This window comes from Oryx dammah, unplaced genomic scaffold (genome assembly GCF_014754425.2).
Source record: "Oryx dammah isolate SB20612 unplaced genomic scaffold, SCBI_Odam_1.1 HiC_scaffold_2, whole genome shotgun sequence".
Lineage (NCBI taxonomy): Eukaryota > Metazoa > Chordata > Mammalia > Artiodactyla > Bovidae > Oryx > Oryx dammah.
Window position 1 is genome coordinate 26,352,936 of NW_024070186.1, and position 17,648 is coordinate 26,370,583.

The 17,648-nt window shown below is 40.2% G+C and overlaps 1 protein-coding gene and 1 non-coding gene across 2 annotated transcripts; one reads left to right on the plus strand and one right to left on the minus strand.

Moving 5' to 3' along the window:
* Positions 1-552: 552 nt before the first annotated feature.
* On the minus strand, positions 553-13,194 carry DBR1 (debranching RNA lariats 1). The gene is made up of 8 exons (XM_040233425.1): positions 12,861-13,194; positions 11,897-12,021; positions 9,226-9,306; positions 7,119-7,204; positions 5,805-6,029; positions 2,317-2,397; positions 1,921-2,066; positions 553-1,447 (listed from the first exon to the last, which is right to left on the minus strand). Exons 1-8 carry the CDS (start codon positions 13,055-13,057, stop codon positions 754-756), a joined length of 1,635 nt encoding a protein of 544 aa, XP_040089359.1. The 5' UTR covers positions 13,058-13,194; the 3' UTR covers positions 553-753.
* Positions 9,473-9,578, plus strand: LOC120860217. Its single transcript, XR_005720270.1, has one exon. It is a non-coding gene; the product is annotated as a U6 spliceosomal RNA (small nuclear RNA).
* Positions 13,195-17,648: the final 4,454 nt, after the last annotated feature.

Consider the following 17,648-nt stretch of genomic DNA (forward strand, 5'->3'; position numbering starts at 1 on the left):
GAGTGTTCATTGGAAAGACTGATGTTGAACCTGAAACTCCAATACTTTGGCCACCTGATGTGAAGAACTGACTCATTTGAAAAGACCCTGATGCTGGGAAAGATGGAAGGCAGGAAGAGAAAGGGATGACAGAGGATGAGATGGTTGGATGGCATCATCGACATAATGGACACGAGTTTGAGTAAACTCCGGGAGTTGGTGATGGAGGAGGCCTGGTGTGCTACAGTTCATGGGGTCGCAAAGAGTCAGACACAACTGAGTGACTGAACTGAACTGAAGAGCTGACAAGAGAAAATATTTATAACAAATGAAAAGAGAGCACATATATGTATAGATACAATAATGACTTAACTCTGTAAAAAAATATATAAATATGCCATATTTTATACACCAAAATACTTATAGTGGTAGTAACTCTCTGAAGGCAAGAATCTTCGTCTTACTCATCCTTGTAGTGCCATCTTATAGAATAGTACCTGGTACAAAGTATGTGTTCAGTAAGTGCTTGCTCAAAAAAAATTAAAGTGAATAAGTTCTCAGAAAAAGGGGTACTCAATCAAGTAAATATATGAAATTTTAATATCTTTTTCATCTGAAATATACAAAGTTCTAAAGATAAAGTCTATACCTAACTAAAATCTTCTTATGTAAGTTCATTATTACAAACTTAAGTCTTGAGTCAAAGATCCAATTCTAAAAATATAGTCTTAAAAATCATGTATCTACATATAATACTAAGACAAGTAAACTGTCTCAGGCTGTATCATTATCATCCACTGCGGCATAGATGGCTTGATTCCTTCTCTTGATTTTCTTTCTTTGTTCAGGTTCATGTTCATCACTCAGCCTCTTCAATGGCACCGTGGTTAAGTCTTTTCCATCCCCCACGTCCACAGGGTCACCAGAATTCCCCTCCTTGCACACTGGGGAACCCGAAGTATCGTCAGAAGATACAGTCATGGAACTTGGCAAGATTCTGATGTCAGAGAAGCTTGCAGAAAAGTCAGAAGCTTGATCAGAAGACGGTTCTACAGACGGTGTATTCATGTCACTGTGTGCACTTACAATACTATCATCATACTCCTCTTCTTCATCTAACATGATCTCATCTGGATTAATAGAGGACAGGGCAGATGTGTCTGTGTTATATTCACTAGGGTCTTCTCCAGAGTCATTACCCTCCACGTCATCCAGCCCTTCATAGTCACTACACAAGTGCTGGTCTTCCTTGGCCTTCTGAAGCCTGACGTTAATGTCTGTGATGCCAAGTTGGGCACAAAATTCAGTCGTCTGAGGATTGATCCTATGAACCAACTGCATCTGTGTCTGTGGCTTGCTTGGGTCATAACAAGCAGCTGTTATACTAAAGTTATTTGGAACTTTGAGGTCATGATTCAATTTCTCCAGTACTTCGTTAATAGCTTCTTTTGTTGCACTGTAATCCCATCTAAAAAGTCCAAAACAATAGCTTTTTACATTTTATCGACCTCAGCAATAAATAATGAGATCTAACTATGGACTGCAGGTGAAAGAATTAAAAAATTAACCACATTTCAAAATTAATAAAATTATAGTTAACTTAGCAAAGGGCCATTTTTGAAATTAAAACAATTTTTAGAAAAAGCTGACCTTAACTCAAGCCCTAAAACAAGTACAAATTATTTTAATGTGCAAACCAAATCTCCACTATCTTACAGTTTGATGCACTTATACACTTATTACAGCTGGTGCTCAGCAGTCCATTTTCTTGGATTTCTTAGATGGAAAACATGCAGTTTTCATGCCAGTCGGTAAACTCTGAATTGTTCTGATAGTCATTTAACAATAACTCCTTTTGTTTAAAAAAATTATAACAAGGTGGAGGGGACAAAAACTGTGCATACATTGGAGACAGCAAATCCTAAAGAAGGCCAGACCTACCTTGTATGCAGGCCATTATTCTCAGGCATATTCCAGAGGCGCTCAGTCACATTAATAAGATCATCAGTAGCCCTGAGAACAGTGAGCCATTCAGCATCATATTCCAAGGAATCAGGAGCACTGGGGTCATGGTCTACTTCTATTACCTATAGGAAGAAATCGGTAATTTTAAGAAATACATACCTATTCTTATATTCTAGGAATGTCAATATAACAACACAGTTTAGGAATTTAATTTAGTAGCGTAAAAACATTAACGTAACGTAAACATTCCCAGAGAAATCTTAGAATATATAAATCACAAAAAGCAACAATAAATTCTGAAAGAATAGTAATTTTTTTTTTAATCATTGGAAGAGCAAACTCCATGGCAAAGTTATTTCATTTTCTCTTTACCTGAAGAAAGTCTCTGTGTGGTAAGCACTTGTCCAAGGCTAGAAATTTGGTTGCTTTGGCTGACTGTCCTTTATCCATGGTCTAGAAAATATGAACCATGATTTAATAAAGAATGGTAAAACATCACCTCAGGTGGGTGGGGTGGGGAGGGAGAGGTCATATGTTTACCTATGACTGATTCATGTTCATTATGGCAGAAACCAACACAACATTGTAAAGCAATTATCCTCCAATTAAAAATTTTTTTAAAAAATCATCTCAGGCAAGTCATACATTGAATAGGATAGAAATAATCTTTATTACCCATACCTCTAAGTTGTGTGCTAAAGGAACAACTGTTACTTTTCCAAAACAAGTTAGCTCTATTTCTACTTGTACAATGCTAAGCAAGGCACTTAAATTCTCTGGGTTTCAATTTCTTTACAAGAGGACTTCCCTGGTGGTCCAGTGGTTAAAAGTCTGCCTGTCAGTGCCAGGGACACAGGTTTGATTCCTGGTCCAGGAAGATCCCACATGCCACAGAGCAGCTAAGCTGGGGGTGCTACAATTACTGAGCCCACACACTGCAACTAAAGCTGTGCACCGCAATTAGAGAAGTCCAGGCAAAGCAACAAGGAGAAGGCAATGGCACCCCATTCCAGTACTCTTGCCTGGAAAATCCCATGGACGGAGGAGCCTGGTAGGCTGCAGTCCATGGAGTCGCACGGAGTCGGATACAACTGAAGCGATTTAGCAGCAGCAGCAGCAGCAGCAGGCAGAGCAACGAAGACCCAGCACAGCCAAAAGGAAAAAAAAGTCCTTATAGTAGTCACAGCAGAAAGTAATGGTGGTAATGATAATGTTAAAGCAAATAATACACACAAACCAAAGCGTAAACACAAACGTTAAAGACCAGACAAGAGATGAGCTTAAAAGTAAATTGGCAGAGCTAAAACCATAAAACTTGTAGAATTAATAGGAAAAAATTTTTGTAACCCTGGGTTAGGCAAAGATTCTTAGATATAACACCAAAGTAGATATTCAATAAAAATGAAAGAAATAGTGACACACGCTACAAGAATGATCCTCAAAGCAAGTAAAAGAGAGAAATCAGAAACCAAAGACTATTTATTTTATGATTCCACTTATATGAAATGTTCAGAAAAGGTAAATCCACAGAGATAAAAAGCAGTGGTTGGCTGGGGCTGAGGGCAGGAACACAGATTGACATCAAAGAGGCACAAAGGATCTTTTGGGGTGATGGAAATGTTCTAAAATTGGATTATATATGATGTTTGCACAACTCTGGAAATTTACTAAGAATCACTGAATTCTACACTTAAAACAGGTGAATTTTTTGATATGGAAATAAAAATCCAATAAAGCTCTTTTTAAAAAGTGAACTGGCAGAAAGCAACATGGGGGGATCACAAACAAGAAAGTCACACTGGAAGAAGTAAAAAGTGACTCACTAAGAACAGCAAGGAAGCAAGCTCTTGGACACCCTGCTGAGAGTTTTTATTCCGTGGTGGGAGGCACAGAGACCACGGGCAGATCGGGAAGCAGGGTGGTTCTGAGGAAAGGTGATCTCTGGTGTTGGTTAAAGAGCTCAAACAGAAGACTGGTGAAGTCAGAGGTGCCAAGAAAAAGGGGATCAAACATAGCTTTAATTCAGAGACACAAGCTCCTGAGGTTGATACCAGAAGACTGAGTTGGGCAGGTGGGGGCGGGGGTGGAGTATCAAGTCAGGTGCTTCAGTAACAGTCCAAGAAAGTCACAAGCCCAGAAGAGATTAACAGTGATGCGGGGCAGGTGACTGACAGAAACAGAAGACTTGGAGGTGAGGATAATCACGCTGGCAACAGCCCAAAGGAAAATGGAAGAGATCACCCCACCTCCTTCCCCCAGTGAAGCTGGAGAGTGAGAATCAGAGAGGGCCCACAGGTATGTTTTCAGACAGAACCTTCCAGACTGTGTTTGAGGAGCATCACTGAAGTACACCTCTACCACAGAAGAGGATTTGGTCCAGTAAGTTCAGGAAGCGCTGCACACCCCCATCCCTGATCCTGGAGAAAGGTGATGCCCATTAGGACATTAAAGACTCTCAGGTTGACTTCCCAGGTGGTCCAGTGGTTAAAAAATCCACCTTCCAATGCAGGGGACACAGGGGTTAGGGTTAGGGAAATAAGCTCCCACATGCATGGGGCAACTAAGCCCACGCTGCAACTACTGAGCCTGAGAGCACGCTCTGGGGCCCATGCACCATAGCTAGAGAGATGCCCAAGTGCCACGCGCGATCCCACATGTTGCAACTAAGACCCAATGCAGCCAAAGAAATAACAAAGATGCTCAGAAATTCTAGAGAAGCTTCTGAGAAGGTACCTCTGTTAACCCAGTGTTTTCTAAACATTTTCCCTAGGGAATACAAAGTCAGAATTAAGTCAGAATTGGAGGTGAAAGGAAGAACCATGTATTTCCATAATAGCCTAGCAACGGCACCCCACTCCAGTACTCTTGCCTGGCAAATCCCATGGACGGAGGAGCCTGGTGGGCTGCAGTCCATGGGGTCGCTAGGAGTTAGACACAACTGAAAGACTTCACTTTCACTTTTCACTTTCATGCCTTGGAGAAGGAAATGGCAACCCACTCCAGTGCACTTGCCTAGAGAATCCCAGGGATGGGGGAGCCTGGTGGGCTGCCGTCTATGGAGTCGCACAGAGTCAGACACAAATGAAGTGACTTAGCAGCAACAAAGTCTATATTATCTACCTGCCATCAAGTACAATCAGCTATGCAGCTACTCAAGGAGCACTCTGGGAGTTTTCCTCCCTCTGTCGCTAAATCCTGATGATTATGCTTCCAAAACCTCTCTGGAGCCTGCTTCGTTCTGTGTTTCCTCTTTGCCATAGGTTAGAACCTCATCTTTTACTTACATAGCCCCCTCTGTCTCCCACTTTACATTACTCCAACCCACACACAAAACTGTTGCCAAACTGATCCTTCTGAAATGAAACTCTGATGCCATTATTTCCCAACTTTCCCAAACTCCAGAGCATGGCTGGAAGGCAGCTATGATCTTTCTCCAGCTTTATCTCTCCCTGTGCCTCAGCCCCAGAGACCAACTACACTTCCCCAAAGACACCACACTCTCAGACTTACAGCCTGTGCACACACTGGCCCCTTGGCCTAGATTACCCTGATAACCTGCTTCTTCCTGGCAACATCAATTCCTTTAGAAAACCTCCTCTATCCCTTCATCTCTCTGTCCACATCCCCATCTCACCATGGCCTGGTTTAGGTGTTCCCACAGTACCCTAGCACTTTTGTCACAGACTTACTACACTATTCTACAATTGATTGCTTGTCCCTTCTCCCTCTTGGATGCTGAGTTACTCACAAAAGGAAACTTATCTTTGATTTCTTTCGCTAACTTCCCAACTGTGCCCATGGTGCCCACAGATGTTCAGTAAGCGTTTATTAAATCAGAGAATAAACATTTTGGTTCCTACCTGGTGCTGCATCAAGGCTGCAAACTTTACGTGGAGGTGGGCAGAAAACCAGTAAGTAGGTTTTAAGTGCTCTAAAAGCTCGGAGGCAGCAGGACTTCCTAGTGTGTTATTTTCCACTTCTTGTCGGAAAAAAGATTTAGTCTTAAGAAGTTGCTTCTTGTTTCCATAATGATAGATACTTCTTGGCCAATCATGAGATAAGAATATGTCCATAGGCTGCTTCAGCTTTAACAGAAAAAGAAAAGAAAGCAAGCTATTAAAAAGAGATTAAACAAAAGGAATTCCCTGCCTTCCTTCGGCTACCACACCACTTACCCACGGAGTTCTCTAGATTTCAGTGTAATTCATCCTAGGGACACTTTGTTTAATGAAGTTACAGAAATACTGAGCTACTCACTCATTAAAGCAAAGAGAAATAACTTTCTCTCTACCTCATAAATGATCCTTATTTTCTATGGCAAAGCAGCTCAGTAGAGACACACTTTGATTAGACTGCCAGGCTCAGTTCAGCCTGACAGACTCTACCATTGAACAGTGTGGGAAGTCTCCGGCAGGTGACTTTACCTAACTGAGCCTTGGCCTCTCATCCTTAGTGTGACAAAGTTGAGTAATATCTATCTCACAGAATCTGAGTGACATTTATATGAACTGTCACAGATGAAAATTGCTAGCCCAGTTAAGCACTGAAAAGTGAAAGTGAAAGTCGCTCAGTCATGTCCAACTCTGTGACCCCATGGGCTACACATTCCATGGAATTCTCCAGGCCAGAATACTGGAGTGGGTAGACTTTCCCTTCTCCAGGGGATCCTCCCAACCCAGGTCTCCCGAATTGCAGGCAGATTCTTTACCAGCTGAGCCACAGGGGAAACCCAGGCACTGAATGGGATCACAAACAAAAACCTAGTTTCACCCACTCTCCAATTAAGCCAGTGTTTCAATATCACCTTCATGATTTTCCCATATCCTCTATTATCACTATTATTTTCTATTTAATATCACTATTTAAAATAAACAAGTAATACTTTCTGTAAACTATCACTTTTTTCCTATATGTATTCTTTAGCTTTACCTTAAGAAATAGTAGCTGAAATCATGGATCAAATATTTTATTATTAATCACTAAAATAAATGTATAGCCATTAAAAATTTATAAATGTTCATCTGGAAACCTCCTATAACCAACTCAAGATCCAAATTTTAGAAATACAGAATTAAGCTCTTCTTGGAAGTAGTAGACTAAACTGATCAAAATACATTCTGGTACACAATTTCTTTACATTTTTTCAAGTCTGTCATAGTATAGTTTTTACATACCTGTTTTAATTTGTAGACTTCAATATTTCTCACATGATATATACTCCTTATTGTAGCTGCATTATAAGGGGGGCACTCAAAATGACCTTAAAGAAGAGAAGTTGTATTCAACTCCTTTAAGTACTGAAAATATAAATACATACATATACTTCTCCAAAACTGACGTTTGTCAATACTTTCGGTTCTTAAAAATTTTATTTGAAAAACCCTGCTCTCAAAATGCTGGTATTTTCTAAAAAGTAATTACAAAGTATAAATCTAAATGGCTAGAGGGGCTTCTGATTTTTAAAATTACATTATATTTAATTTTGGAATACACTGCTTATTCACATAGTTTAAGATTTGAAAGATACCATCTGAAAGGTATGGGGAAGGCGAAAGAAGAATGAGGGAAGGCTGGATGGGGAATTTGGCATATGGCATGTGGGATCTTAGGTCCCTGACCAGGGATTAAACCTAAGCTCCCTGCAGTGGAAGCTTGGAGTCTTAACTACTGGATCACCAAAGAAGTCCCTATATCATGATGTACTTAACTAGTTCCCATCTTTTGCTATTACAAAGAAGACTGAAATAAATAAATTTGTTTATATCATTTTGTACTTGTGGACTATATCTGTAGATAAATTCCTAGAAGTAGAATTCCTTAGTCAAAATATTGTATAATTTCCACAGATATTACCAATTATCCTCCAACGAGTGGTTTCTATTTGCATCTACACCTGCCTCATATGAGGTGGCCTATTTTTGTAGACCTGTTCCAACAGTTTACAACAGGGAGCAGGGCAGCAAGGAACAGACTTGAATTTAACAGTTCTGAGGATATAAATTTTAACTGCCAATTTAATTCGTGAAAGTTTAAAATCAATGGGAATCCAAGCTATTTCTTTAAAATCAAGGTACGATTCTTTCAGATTCAGTGTGGTATACTTATACAATGGAATACTATTCACAAGTTAAAATGAATACAGTTATATGTATCAACATGGATTTCAAAAACATATAAACAAACATGTGGCAGAAAAATATATGTAAAATGATACACTTATAATGAAGTTTAAAGCATTCTATATAATATAATGTTTAAAGCTATTAACTGATATGGTAATGACATAAAATAGTCAAGTGAAAGATAAACACCAAATTCAGAATAGTGACTGCCTGGTGAAGTAAGAGAGGAAAAAAAGGGAGAGATGGGACTGAGGACAGACAAACAATGAATTTTGATTGTATCTGCACTTTTTTTCTTAAAAATCAAAACTAAAAATGGCAAAATACCAAATAAAACTAAATGGTGGATACACAGATGATACATTCTAATGTTCTGTATGTTTTCATCTGTATATAATATTTTATAAATTTAACAAATCTATTCATAGAAGACAGAGAAGGCAATGGCAACCCACTCCAGTACTCTTGCCTGGAAAATCCCATGGGAGGACCCTGGTAGGCTGCAGTCCATGGGGTCGCTAAGAGTCGGACACGACTGAGCGACTTCACTTTCACTTTTCACTTTCATGCCTTGGAGAAGGAAATGGCAACCCACTCCAGTGTTCTTGCCTGGAGAATCCCAGGGATGGGGGAGCCTGGTGGGCTGCTGTCTATGGGGTTGCACAGAGTCGGACACAACTGAAGCGACTTAGCAGCAGATTCATAGAAGAAATTCAATGAAAAAGTCAAACTATATACTCTGTTTAAGTTACTCTGTGGCATATAAGTTCTAAAGTTTAAAAACAATTCTCAGGGGACCACCCTAGCGGTCCAGTGGTTAAGAATTCACCTTCCAAAGCAGGAGACATAGGTTTGATCCCTGGTTGGGGAACTAAGACCTCACAGCCATGAGGCCACTAAGCCCACAAGCCACAACTAGAGAAGCCCCACAATGAAACCAGAGACATCCTCCCACCACAACAAAGACTAGCACAGCCAAAAATAAAATAAAAACTTTAAAATAATACTAAAAATAAATAAGAAATTAAAACAATTTTCAGAATAACAATACCCACTTTGCTGTATACCTGAAATTAATCTAACAATGTAAGTCAAGTATACTTCAATTTTTTAAAAAAGAATGTAACGTCTTTTTTTTTTTTAAAAAGGATAATAATACCTTTTCGATAGTCATGAGATTTAAAGATACCAGAGATTCCACCAATCCTTACTCCTCGGTATTTTACTACTCCTGCCAAACCTGAAAAATTACACAATTAAATAAAATTACTATAGGAAAAAGCAATCTCATTACTAACTTAACGGTTTAGAGGTCAAGAATACCATTCAGTCCTAAAATTATGTGAAAATTAAGTATCATGATGAGGTTACCCTTTTGCATAAATATGCCAATAATATATAAGGTGGTGCTCGCTTCGGCAGCACATATACTAAAATTGGAACGATACAGAGAAGATTAGCATGGCCCCTGCGCAAGGATGACACGCAATTCGTGAAGCATTCCATATTTTTAATGGAGTATTACTCAGCCATTAAAAAGAATACATTTGAATCAGTTCTAATGAGGTGGATGAAACTGGAGCTGATTATACAGAGTGAAGTAAGCCAGAAAGAAAAACACCAATATAGTATACTAATACATATATATGGAATTTAGAAAGATGGTAATGATAACCCTGTATGTGAGACAGCAAAAGAGACACAAATGTAAAGAACAGACTTTTGGACTCTGTGGGAGAGGGAGAGGGTGGGATGATTTGGGAGAATGGCATTGAAACATGTATACTATCATGTAAGAAACGAGTCACTAGTCTAGGTTCGATACAGGATACAGGACGCTTGGGGCTGGTGCACTGGGATGACCCAGAGAGATGATATGGGGAGGGTGGTGGGAGGGGGGTTCAGGGTTGGGAATTCATGTACACCTGTGGCAGATTCATGTCAATGGAGGGCAAAACCAATACAGTATTATAAAGTAAAAAAATAAAATTAAAAAAAATATATATATATAAGGTGGACTAGGGAGAGGGGACTAGAAGCAAATCAGGCAAGAGACTGAGCGGAGAGGGAGGAACAAAAGAGACAGGGTGTGTGAAGAGGGAAATTGTTTTGTTGTGTAGTCACTCCAGTACTCTTGCCTGGAAAATCCCATGGACAGAGGAGCCTGGTAGGCTACAGTCCATGGGGTCTCGAAGAGTCGGACATTACTGAGCAACTTCGCTTTCACGCACTGGAGAAGGAAATGGCAATCCACTCCAGTATTGTTGCCTGGAGAATTCCAGGGACAGAGCAGCCTGGTGGGCTGCCATCTATGGGATCGCACAGAGTCGGACACAACTGAAGCGACTTAGCAGCAGCAGTAGTCATTAAGTCCTGTTCGACTGTTTTGTGACCCCATGGACTGTGTAGCCTTCCAGGCTCCTCTGTCTGTATGATTTTCCAGGCAAGAATACTGGAGTGGGTTGTCATTTCCTTCTCCAAGGGGTCTTTCCTACCCAGGGATCAAATTCGTGTCTCCTGCATTGGCAGGCAGATTCTTTACCACTGAGTCACCTGGGAAGCTTGGTACCTAATGGAATATGGGGAGAGGGTGGGGAAAATAGGGGAAAATGTTCTATGATGGATTTATATGTTATAAATCCATCCATTATAAATCCATGGATTTATAATGTTCTATGATGGATTTATATGTTATAGAACATATATATGTTATATGTTCTTTATACTTTACACCTGCAGTTTCTATATTTCATTTCTGATTGATCATCTTCAATTTCATCTTTTCACAATACTACAATTGTCAAAAGAAGATCAATCAGTAATGAAGAAGAATGAAGTTTCTAAAGTTTAGAAACACCTGTAAACATTTAAATAAAGACATGAAAGGACTGTATAGTTCAAAAGGATTAAAAATGAATCTGAACTTAATCAGGACTATAAACCTAAATGCAAATTACAGGGAACACACAGGATAAAAGAAGTGCTAAACAACACGAGGGAATCCAGTCAGCTAAACCTAGAAAGCAGGAAAGTCTATTACTGCCAGATAAATTCCCCATTTTCTTCAACAAATAAATAGCATGGGGGTGGGGGGGTGGGGTGGGGAGGAAAGTGACAAGAGACAGTTATGAGATTTCAGAATCATGACAATCAAATAAAATGCACAGACCTTGTTTGGATCCTATGTGAATAAGTCAACTGTAAAGCAGACTTCTTTGTGATAATCAGGGAAATATGAACATAAACTAGGTAACAGATAATAATAGATAATTGGTAAAATCCTGGTACTGTAGTAGTGGTATTTTTAAGTCTTCATCACTTAAAAATATGTGCTAAAGTATTTACAGGTGAAATAATCTGATGGCTAAGATTTGCTTTAAAATACTACAATAACCTCCTCCCACAAAAGAGTTTAGTGGAGAGTGGGTTAAAAGAAGGAACACAGTACGATAATCATTGTTAAAGCTGGTTAATAGGTACAGAGATTCACTATACTATTCTCTATTTTATGAATGTTTAACAATTTCCATTATTAAAAGTTTATTTCTTTAATTTAATAAGAGGAATAGGAAAAAAATAAAAAGAATGCAAATAGTGTGGAAGCTCTTTGCAGTTACATTAAGTATTGCTTAAAGCACTAAATGATGCACAGGCATATTCTCAAGATTGCCTACTTATGTGAATTATTTTAGCTAAATTTTCATAATTAACTATTTAAATCAAGAGAGTCCCCAAAACACCACACATCTCAAGATGCTGATCAACTGATATACAAATCCTGGCAGGCTCTTCCATGCCATCAGACCAAGAAATTAACCATAAACACATACCTAAATAATAAATGTTTGGTGCTACCCAGCCACCGTAGGGTAACTCTTGCAAATGATTTGAGGCTTCATGGTTTCCCCCAATGAAAATCGTGAGAACTGGGGCCTTTTTCTCCCCAGAGTAATACCTAGAACATAAGGTTAAAAGTTGTCAATTGGTATTGCAGAAAAGAGACACAGAGAAAAGCAAGTGGGCACGCCTATACACTTAGTCACAGCAGAAAAGCAAAATGATCTCAAGGAAAAAAATCTGAGCTCATCATAAAAACTTTAAAAGCTCTTTCTAAACGAATTCCCCATCCTTTTCCTTAAGAATGAAGAGCTGCCACTTTGGGTTTCAAGCCAAAGTATGTTCAGTGAGGTCAAAAAGTTTTGTCAGTTCACTGCTAAAACCTTAGTTTCTAGAATGAGGACTGCGCTGTGTTTAGTCCTCAGTCGTGTCCGACTCTTTGTGACCCCATGGATTGTAGCCCGCCAGGATCCTCTGTCCATGGAATTCTCCAGGCAATAAAGGAGTGAACTGCCATGCCCTCCTCCAAGAGATCTTCCCAACCCAGAGATCGAACCCAGGTCTCCTGCATTGCGAGCGGATTCTTTACAGTCTGAGCCATCGGGCAGGCCCTGAACGAGGACTAGTACACAGCAAGGATCCAATAAAAACTCTTGGATCATTAAATGAACAAGTCCCAGAGTCTTATCAAACAGTGAGGTAGAGGAACCTGTCAGTTTCTTTCTCCAGGTGTCCCTCTCAGGCTAAGATCCCTTTCGAAACAAATAAAACAGACGAATGGAAAGAAGAAAAGTGACATTTACTAAGCTCCAGTTCATAGATACACAGCGTGAACAAAGGCGAGAAACGAGAACTAAGAGAGACAGCTGGTCAGTGGTAGGCAGACGGGATTGGAACCCAGCCCCCACCGCTGGCTGCCCCCACACCTCGTACCGCGGGCAGGACCGCGTCCCTCACCTGTAGAAGGTTTGCATGTGGCGGTACTTGGGCGGCACGGCCATGCAGCGCAGGTCGGCCTCGTTGCGCACTGCCTGGAAGTCGCCGCAGCAGAGCAGAATATCTATCCGCCCCGGGCCACGCCGCTCCGCCAGCGCCAGCGTCTCATAGATCTTGTCCAGCTCGCCGTGGCAGCAGCCGGCCACAGCCACGCGCATCCTGCCGGTCCGAAGAGGGGAGCGCTGCCCGCCACCCCTTAACCAGAACCAGCCCAGGACAGCGAAGACCAGACTGAGATCAGCAGCCGCCCGCCTTTCCTGACATGCCGCCTCCTGCAATTGACTCTCCAGTAATATAATTCACTTCCGGTTTTCAAATCTCGCGAGAAAGGGATCGGAAGGGCAAGATCCACTCAGGGATTCCAGGGAACTTTCAAATAGACTCGGATTTTGCCTGTCTTGGCGGGTTTTTGCGTCCGAACAGATTGACAGACGCTAGAAATTAAAACCAGAATAGTAAAACAAACATTCCCGAAAATAGTGTAGTTTGATAATATGAAACCAAACAGGGTGTACCCCTCACGGCAAAGATAGTTGCGTGAAAATGATTAGAAATTAAAAGATTTCTAAAAGACACTACAAAATAAAAACAAACAAATTTAAAATAAAACTTAAAAACCCACTGACGATTTTGAAATTATCTCTTCGAAGAGTTTCTAAAATTATCAGGTTTTTTGTTTTTTTTTTTTTTTTTTTTTTTTTTTTCAAAGGGGGCCGGGGACTCTTCATTTTCCTACCAGTTGTTTGCATAACTAGACAGCAAACTCAGTGAAAGTGAAGAATGTCTCGAAAACATCCCGGAGGGAAACGGACCAGACTGACAATTGATGAATTAGTGGCCAAGGGAGAAACAGGTAAACAAATAAAACCCTTATGGCAAATTTAATCAAGAAAAGAATCGAACTTCCTGAGATCAAACCCGGGTTTCTTGCACTGCAGGCGGATTCTTTACCGTCTGACCCACCAGGGAAGCCCAAGACTACTGGAGTGGGTAGCCTATCCCTTTTCCAGGCGATCCTCCCAAGGCAGAGACAAGTAAACAAATAAAGCCCTTATGGCAAATTTAGTCAAGAAATGAATCTAATCGAACTTCTCTGGCGATCCAGTAGTTAAGACTCTATTCTAACCTCTATCGTCATGCATCAGCTTTACTTGTTTTTAAATTTCATAGAAATGTCAGTGTATATTATGTATTCTTTTAAGTCTGGCTTTTTTCACTTAATACCTGTGAAATTCGTTCATGAATCTTATGTAACCGAGCAGGAGGACACTATGGAGTCTTTCTAGGGCAGAGGACCACACCACCACCACCACCACCACCACCCCACCCCCAACCCATATAAAGTCCTCCACCCGCACCTTGTTTGTAGAGACACTAGCGTCCTAGGTCTACCCCAAAATCCAAAGAATGCATTTAATTAAAGTGAGAAAATGTGGAAGCAAAGGGAAGCAATCAAACAAGACAAAATAATAATTGTTTAGCTGTTAAACAAAGTCAAGGACCTTTAGTTCCCCAAGAACTATTATAGAGACTATCTTGAGCCATATCCTTTGAACTGTTTTGCAGATACTGAAACCCTGGGTGGAAGAAGTTAACTGTATGCTGCCCACTAGCACAGAGACCTCAGGCTGGTTGGAACCAGAAGGTTGATGATATGTCTCCTGATTGCTTCACCACCAACCAGTCAGAATGTCCACGAGCTAATCATGCACCCCACAACCCTCTCCCTCATCCTGTCTTTAAAAATCTTTCCCTGAAAGCCATCAGGGAGTTCGGATCTTTTGGGCACTAGCTATCTGGACTCCCAGCTTGGCGTCCTGCAATAATTGCTGCTCTTTCCTTCATCACAACCAATAGATTTGACTTGACTAGAAACGGGCAAGCAGACCCAAGTTTGGTTTGGTATCATCTTTACTATGGATAGATACAGCCGTAGTATGCTGTTTCATATTACTGTGTAGCATTCCATTGTGTGAACATACCACAGTTCATGGATCTATTTTTCTGTTGAAGGACATTTGGATTGTTTCTAACTTGGGCTGTTATTAATAAAGCCACCATGCACATTTTTGTAAAATCTTTTGGTGGACATAGCACTTTTTCTCCTTGGATTATGGCCAGGAATGGAATCTCTGGGTAATGTGGTAGATATATATTAGTCCCTCAGTTGTGTCCGACTCTTTGCGTCACCATGGACTGTAGCCCACCAGGGGAATTCTCCAGTCAAGAATACTGATTCTGTTAGAGTAAAGACAATATCTAGACAGAGGTACTCATTTTGTTTAGTCACTAAGTCATGTCCATTCTTTTGTGACTCAGTGGACTGTAGCCCACCAGGCTTCTCTGTTCATGGAATTTCCCAGGCAAGAACTGGAGTGGGTTGCCATTTCCTTCTCCAGGGGATCTTCCTGGCCCAAGGATTGAACTTGTGTCCCCTGCTTGGCAGGCAGATTCTTTGCCTCTGAGCCACCAGGGAAGCCGATACTCAATGATGAGCAAGACGAGAAAAGAAACCACATGTGAACTATAGAAGCATGCTAAAAAAAAAAAAAGCCTAATCTAGGGTAAAGCTGAGCAGATATTAATTAAAACTTTGTAGATACAACCAGACCTTTCTCCTCTAAATCAAGTCTGCTTGTTGAAGTGGTTGATTGATTCCAAGGCAGAGAAAGTACAACATGAGCCTGGATCATTTTGTGCCATAAAACAAAGGTGTGCTCCTTGAAAATATGTGAGTTATTTTCAAATATCTTTTGATATTAATTTCTAACATAATTCCACAGTGATAAGAGAACAGACTCTAGGATTTCAATACCTTTAGACCATGAAATTTTTGCACCTTGTTTTATGTCCCTGGATATGTCCCCTATTTTATAGTCTATGGGAACTTGAATAGAATTTGTATCCTACTGTTGTATGAAAATTGTATTTTCACCTAATTGTGCTTTTTAGGCCTACTGTATCCTTCTACTTTTCTTTATATTCATTCTATTAGTTTTTAAGAGTTTGATAGTGAAATTCCAACTAAAAGTCTTAATTTATCTACTTAAAAAATAATTGTAATATATAGTGGAACTGTATGTAACTCTGTTCTGTATTTTCCAAGTCTCCTATAAATGTGTTATCATACTTTCATAATTTAAAAAATAAAGAAAATGAAAACAGGAAGTACCCAAAGAATCTGGAACACCAAAATGTCGTCGACTGAAGGCTTTCTTACAAGCCAAATCTGAGACAATTTCAGCATCAAAATGCATAATTGTAATAACAGACATTAGCCCATTGAATAAAGTAAGAATGCACTATTTCCTCCTGGCAGAAGTGAATAAACAAGTACGTAGGAAAAGAGAGCTCACATTTACATAAGAATGCTGATTGATAAGTATAGAAGGAAAGTTGGAGTTAAAAATTACCATTTACCATCATCATCATCACTGTTTCAACTAAGAATTTTCAGTTCAGTTCACTTGAGTTCAGTCGCTCAGTCATGTCCGACTCTTTGCGACCCCATGAATTGCAGCACGCCAGGCCTCCCTGTCCATCACCATCTCCCGGAGTTCACTCAGACTCACATCCATCGAGTCCGTGATGCCATCCAGCCATCTCATCCTCAGTCATCCCCTTCTCCTCCTGTCCCCAATCCCTCCCAGCATCAGAGGCTTTTCCAATGAGTCAACTCTTTGCATGAGGTGGCCAAAGTACTGGAGTTTCAGCTTTAGCATCATTCCCTCCAAAGAAATCCCAGGGCTGATCTCCTTCAGAATGGGCTGGTTGGATCTCCTTGCAGTCCAAGGGACTCTCAAGAGTCTTCTCCAACCACAGTTCAAAAGCATCAATTCTTCGGCACTCAGCTTTCTTCACAGTCCAACTCTCACATGAATGTTAAAACAACTGGGAAAAACTTTGAAGAGTAATAAGATATTTATAGGGCTTCCCTAGTAACTCAGCAATAAAGATTCCACCTGCAGTCCAGGATACACAGGAGACCTGGGTTCAATCCCTAGGTCGGGAAGATCCCCTGGAGGAGGACATGGCAACCCACTCCAGTATTCTTGCCTGGAGGATTCCATGGACAGAGGAGCGTGGGGCGCTACCATCCACGAGGTCACAAAGAGTCAGACATGACTGAAGTGACTGAGCACACATGCACATATTCACACACAGAGGATACTTATATAGTCTCAACACAGCTATTATTTGAAGCTATTTATATGATCTCAATTATTGGAGAAGGAAATGGAAACCCACTCATTTATTCTTGGCTGGAAAATTCCATTGACAGAGGAGCCTGACAGGCTGCAATCCATGGGGTCACAAAGAGTCAGACAGGACTGAGCAACTTTCACTTCACTTATATGATCTCAAAGTCTCTTTCCAAAAGATACTTTTTTTTTTAAACAAAGAGATAAATAGGGATTTTTGCACTAGAGAAACCTTGCAGACACCACTTAATAGAGTGATCAAAGTTAATCTCACTAGGAATGGACAAATCCACATCATGTGCCTCCTGATATGACTTACGTTATTTCTGTGGTATTCCTGCAAAAAATGCATAACCTGAATCTAATCTTGAAAGATAGGAGATAAATTGAAATTGACAAAAAATATTAAACTACCTGGCCTGTCTTTTATTTTTAATATCATTGTTGTGAAATAGAAGGACAGACTGAGAAAGATTAAAAACTAAAGGATACTGAAGATTTGTGAGAACTGAATGCTATATGCTGCTATAAAATTACATTATGAGGA